Source organism: Mercurialis annua, linkage group LG2, assembly GCF_937616625.2.
Source record: "Mercurialis annua linkage group LG2, ddMerAnnu1.2, whole genome shotgun sequence".
Taxonomy (NCBI): domain Eukaryota; kingdom Viridiplantae; phylum Streptophyta; class Magnoliopsida; order Malpighiales; family Euphorbiaceae; genus Mercurialis; species Mercurialis annua.
This window is the reverse complement of record NC_065571.1, coordinates 22,355,098-22,361,737: the sequence shown is the minus strand read 5'-3', so window position 1 is coordinate 22,361,737 and position 6,640 is coordinate 22,355,098. Positions and strand designations below refer to the sequence as shown.

At 43.3% G+C, this 6,640-nt stretch overlaps 1 protein-coding gene across 1 annotated transcript; it reads left to right on the top strand.

Annotated features, from left to right (window-relative positions):
- Positions 1-3,709: 3,709 nt before the first annotated feature.
- Positions 3,710-6,220, top strand: LOC126668358 (uncharacterized). Its single transcript, XM_050361564.1, has one exon. It carries the CDS (start codon positions 3,710-3,712, stop codon positions 6,218-6,220), a length of 2,511 nt encoding a protein of 836 aa, XP_050217521.1.
- Positions 6,221-6,640: the final 420 nt, after the last annotated feature.

Genomic DNA, 6,640 nt, shown 5'->3' with positions numbered 1-6,640 from the left:
GATGTCATTTCCCACTGTGTTCCAACATCTCCTGAAAAAAGCACTGCTGAATCCATCAGGCCCAGGTGCTTTATCCTCTTTGATAGAGAACATGGCTCTCTTAACCTCCTCCATAGTTACATTTTTGCACAAGTCTACTCTCTCCTCCTTTGAAAGAATCTTACCCTCATTAAAAATAGAAGGATCAACAGGAATTTTGTCCAGCATTCTAGCCCCAATAGAGCTTTTGTAGAACAGAACTATATCCTCCTTAATTTCTTCTGAGTTATTACTAACCATCCCATTCATAAGTTGGAGAGCAGTAATTCTTTTCTTAGATTGCCTCTGCTTCAAGCAGTTGTGGAAGAATCTGGTGTTTTGGTCTCCCATATTTATCCATAAGGCCCTGGATTTTTGTCTGCGAATGGACTCCTCCCACCTTATCAACTTCCCCAGGTGATAGCAGTAGGCTCGCTCTTCTTCTTGAAAAAACACATTCTGGGGGTCTTTAGCAAGGTTTGTCTGAATATCATCTAGCATCTCTCTAGCTCTAGACACTTGACCAGAAATACAGTCAAAATGGTTTTTATTAAGAGCTCTCAAATTTTTCCTAATCAACTTCAATTTGTGATAAATCTGAAACAACTTAGATCCTGTGAATCTATTATCCCATCCATCTTTCACTATCTCCTGGAAATCATGGTGCTCACACCAGACATTGAAAAATCTGAAAGAAGATTTTCTGTGCCTAACTCTATCCTGCATTCTAGCTAGAATAGGACAATGATCTGAAATGCCAGCATTAAGGACCTCATAATAGGAGTTCTCCCACTCATTAAGCCACTGACTATTAACCAAACACCAGTCAATTTTCCTTCTGATTCTATTTTCACCTAATTGGTTATTACACCAAGTGAAGAAATTTCCCACAGACTTCAGCTCAATCAGATTGGACATGGCCAAACACTCCTGAAAATCATTAGCTGCTACCATATCAATCTCATTCCCACCTTGTCTGTCTTTATCCTCCATCACAGCATTAAAGTCACCCATGACAATCCAACTTCCAGTAGTGTTCTTACTGATATCATTAAGCTCCTTCCAAAGCTCTTTTCTTTCACTAGCCACATAAGATCCATACACAAAAGTGCATAGCACCACCTCATTATTAAAATCAATTTTACTATGAATAAACTGTTTATGGGCCATCAACACAGAGACATTCACATTACACTTATCAAACACAATCCAGATTCTACCCATATCAGACATACTATAGTTATTATAGATCTCCCAACCAGGAATTTTCCTTTTAAAACTCTTCCACACTGTCTCAAACTGAGCTACATCAACTCTAGTTTCTGTTATTCCAAACACACTAATGCCTTTTATCTTAATCAGAGAAGCAATCTCTGATTGTTTTAGAGGGTTGTTTAACCCTCTAATATTCCAAGTTGAAATCATTTATCTATCTCTAAGGGTTTAGCAAGATTCCTGCCCCTCTTGCCATCCCCAATCACACCCACAGCTTGCTTATAACTATTCCTTCTTTCAGTACCAGACAGAGCAAGATCATTTAGATTAGTTAAAGAATTGAAAGAATTCAATACCTCTGGAATAGCATCCATTTTCACCTTAGAAATAGATGAACTCACAGGACCTTTAACCTCTGGATTGATCTTAGTAACCAAAGTATCAACATCCACAACCTGCTCTTTCCCTTCTTTGTGTACAACTTTTTCCTTTATAACTGGAACACCCTGTCTACAAGATCCTTTTGAATGACCAATCCTCTTGCACTTTTCACAGGTAAGAGGTCTCCACTCATAAACTATACTCTGCTTAAAGCATTTCCCATTCTCATCCTGAAGAGTAACCTCTTCTGGAAACTTCCCATTAACATCCATATTAACCAGAATTCTGGCAAAGGCTAATCTGGATTTGCTCACAGTGCATTGATCAAAATAGAGAGGAGATCCATAAACACTTCCAATCTTACTTAGAATCTCTGGAGACCAGAATTCCCACGGTAGCCCTGGTAATTGGACCCAAATCGGAATAGATTTGATCACAGAGGGATCCATAACCATTCTAGGTTGCCACTTCATTAGCATGAAAGGTCTCTTATCAAAAGTATATGGTCCCTCTCCAAGAATCCTATTACAATCCTCCTCAGCCTCAAATTCAAAGAGAAACATTGAATTATTGATTCTGGTAACCTTACGAAATCCATGATTTCCCCATCTATTCTTCACATAAGCTGCAATTCTCTCATATCGTGGGCTCAACCCATACACACATCCGATAATGAACTTTTTCCATCTTTGCTCTTCATTACTAACATCCTTAGTATTAAATGTCACAATCTTTTCCCCATCCTTAACGGCAAGAGGAACAAATTTCAGCAAGCTATTTTCACTTCTCTGACGGTTATCAGTAAACAGAGTATTCCATTTCTTACCTTCCCCTTCCCCCAATTTTTCTTCCACAACTTCATTTGACCCATTGGTCTCTTGAACATTCAAACTAGAGAGATCATCAATGGCTTCCACCAGATCCTCAACCCTAATTTCTATCAGATTAGGAATCGCCGTCGCAGCAACTTTCTCAGAATCTTCCCCAACCAATCCAGAGCTCTCAGGATTTTCTGGAATATTCTTCGCTAGATCACTCGCATCAACTTTCTTCACGCTCGTCTTCCTTTGGATCCTTTTCCTCGCCATTGGAGCAAAGCATACGACAAGAAAAACGGTTATTTTCCTTATCTGGTGCTTAGAGGAGAGAGGATAGAGGAGAGAGAAAATTTGTTTCATATATTATTCTCTCTATTCGTATAACTTGGGTAGTCATAATGTCTTGCTAGAGGCCACTTATGACTTGTGGGCTGAAATAGGGATTTCGGAGCTACTGCCAACGTTATATGAACCTACTGGGTCGCACACTAAGAACAGGCCCAAAAAAGTTATGGGTTGTACAAGCCTAATGAAATTAAGTGATTATTAGATTCTTGATAAACAGATAAACGGACCGACGACGGCAAAGGCTAATCCACAGCACATCTCGGACCCACCGAGATATGTCAAACATAACAAACAGAGCATACCAGGGGCGACTCACAGCATATCTCGGACTCACCGAGATACATCAAACATAACAAACGAGGATATCCCGAAACTAGTCGCAGCACATCTAGGACTCACCAAAAGACATCAAACACAACAAGTAAGGATATCCCGAAACAAGCCAACATCACGTACCGATCAGAGCGAAAACCTAAAACGAGCATATCTCGGAGTCACCTAGCACAACCACTCCGAACACAAAGGACAAATCTGTCAGAACGTACCCTGACATTCCAGACAAAACCTCTGCACAGACAAAGAGAATGAAGTCAGACCTGTCGGCCCAGACAAAGAGAAACAAAGACATAGTATAAAAGGCAAAAGGAAAATAGGTAAAAAGGTTAATTCTCTTTTTCTCTCAACTCTTAACTACCTTTCACTTCTTATTCTTTCTCTCACTAAGATAGTTACTGATTAGACCGTCGGAGTGGTTTGCCGGAATCCCTTTCCGGCATCCTTCTTACGGTTGTTTTGTGCTTTATAGGTACGGCCTTGAAGTGTCCATCGGAGTTGAGCATCATTTGAAATCACAAGTTATCATTTGGCGCCGTCTGTGGGAAAGAAAATAAGAAAGCTTCCCCCTTTCTATCCTACTGGAAACTAATAGGATGAGCAGAGTAGAAGGAGATGATCCCGCAATCGGAGACAATAATACGCAAAGCAGTAGAACGGGAGAGGGGCTCAACGCTCCGCCGAGAAGAGCCACGGGCGAAAGCTCGTTTTGCCCGGTCACTACATCGGAAGGAGGTATTCACCCAGGCCCTATATCAGGGGTCACCACTCATTACCCGTGGGGAATGCCATCATCGAGTAACATTCCCCCAACATCATACTTCACCCCTACGCACCAAACTACTCAAAATTTTTTAAGACCGGGTGTAACCCCCATCAACCTCACATTCACCCCAAGCACCACCCCCGCACCCAGACAAACCACCACAGAAATCCAAAATCCTACGCCAGCACAAATCCAAGAATACATCGAGTTTCATACTCGGCAACTAGCTTTCCTTCAACAGGTACAACAGGCCCATACTCGGCCAACAGCCCCAACCGCAACTCAGGATAACACTACCACTCCACCATACATACCGACCGCACCACCTCACCCACAGGAATTCTACCAAGGCCAAACAACACCTGAGGAAGCAAACCGCGAGAAAAATCCACGTGAACAAAACCCAGAGCCAGCGCAGGTCGGACATAAAACTCCAGAGGGACATAAAAAGACACCAAAACGGGTTGAGATCGAAGAAAGCGTGCACAGCTCGGGTGCTGATTCACCAAAGAAAAAAAACCTGGAGCAAGAAATCACCGAAAGGGTCAGAACCGAGATGGAAAAATGTAGGAGGAAAGAGCCGAGAAACACAAGCTTCCTGAACATCGGAAACCCACTGTCGGCCGAAATACGAGAAGAACCCTTCCTTTTAAACTACAAAACACCGCAGTTAGACGATTACAATGGAACAGGGGACCCGATCACACACTTGAGTTGTTTCCAAGTGGTCATGATGGTACAATGTTGGTCCGAGGCTGCCGTCTGCAAACTCTTCCCAACTACCCTAAAAGGACCAGCTGCCATCTGGTATCAAAGCCTAAAAGAAGGCTCTATTCGAAGTTTCGACGAGCTGGCAAGAGCTTTCCGAACGCATTTCGCACCAAGCATACAACGGAAGAAAAAGTCCAGTGACTTAAAACTTTGCTACCAGAAGCCAGGAGAAAGTCTACAGAGTTTTATCGGCCGATTCAATGCAGAAGCGGTCGAAGTGGGGAATTTGAATGATGATACCGTGATAGATGCAATGAAAGACAACACAACAATGATGGCCTTCCGGGATAACCTGATAACAAACCCAGTACAAACTTACTCCCAGCTTATGGACCGAGCCTGGAACTATATAAATTTGGACGAAGAACAACGGCGAAAAGCCGCACAAACTACAGCACCGTTCCGCACACCGAGGCCCACCTTTGATCAGAGTGCTAGGCACGACAGGTTCGGACCAAGAAACCAACAACAAGTCGGTCCACAGCGAGCAGACCCACATCGACCAGTGAAAGTAGAAGACCAAGCCTTCATTCCACTCAATACACCGAGATCACACATCTTGATGTGGATACAAAATAACAATGAGCCAGTGAGATACCCACCCAAATTACAATATGAGGGAGACAGGAAAAAATATTGTCAGTTCCACGACGGCCATGGCCATGTCACCGACGAATGCGGAAGTCTGAAGAAAGAAATAGACCGTTTGGTACAAGTCGGTCGGTTAAAAGACTTTGTGGCACAGAGAAAAAGTTACAACTCAGGAGGAAGAAACCAAAGGGATAAAAATGGAAAAAGAGAGGAAGCACCGCCACCAAAAAGACAAAACGTGTCAGGAATAATTAACACCATAGCAGGCGGAATGACGGACCCAGAATACAAGCGAGGAAGGCGCAAAAGGCAGAAGACGGTAATGAACATATCAGTGGCTAAAGCTATACCAGAAGTAAAGTTCGGCCCAACTGATGAGGAAGGAATTGATTTTCCCCACCAAGACCCGCTGGTAATCTCGGGCTTGATAGAAAATTTCTGGGTAATGAGACAGCTAGTGGACGAAGGAAGCTCAGTTAACCTCATCACGAAACAGGCATATCTCGGAATCGGCTGCTCAATACTGAACCTCAAACCAGTCAAAACCCCCTTAGTTGGCCTAGGGGGAACACCGGTACAAGCGGAAGGAGTAGCGGAATTAACGGTACAGCTGGGGAAAGAAAACGGATCCACAGAAGGGGGCCTGGTCGGCATCACTAAGAAGTTTAAAACACTGTTTATGGTTGTTGATATGCCGCTTGCTTACAACGTCATACTCGGCAGACCAATGTTATATAGTACGGGAGCTGTCACATGCATTAAATACTTGTGCATGAAAATACCAACCGAGGAAGGAGTGGTAACAGTCAGGGGAAGACAAGACATAGCCAAGCAGTGCTACCTGGTATCAATGAGAGCAGTATCAGAAACCCTAGCCATTGAAACAATGGAGATACCATACTCGGATGAAGGCAAGCTCGAACCAAACGGAAAGTTGGAAAGAGTTAGTCTGGCAGGAATAACACCAAGATCGGTCTAGATAGGCGCAGAACTACCTAAACCAATAAAACAGGAGATAACCGACATGCTGATTAGAAACGAAGTCGAATTCGTTAATACCCCAGGCGAAATAGAAGGGGTTGACCCGGCAATAATATCACATAAACTCAATGTCGACCCGAAACACAAACCAGTCAAACAAAATAAAAGAGCCTTCACAATAGACAGACAGATCGCCATCAGAACCGAGGTAGACAAACTGTTAGCAGCAGGCTTCATCAGAAGAGTATATTACCCGGAGTGGCTATTCAATGTCGTGCTCATAAAAAAGCCGAACGGAAAGTGGAGACTGTGCATAGATTTCACAGACCTAAACCGAGCATGCCCCAAAGACAGCTATCCCTTGCCAAACATCGACCAGCTGGTCGACTCAACCAGCGGCTACGAAGTCTACTCGTTC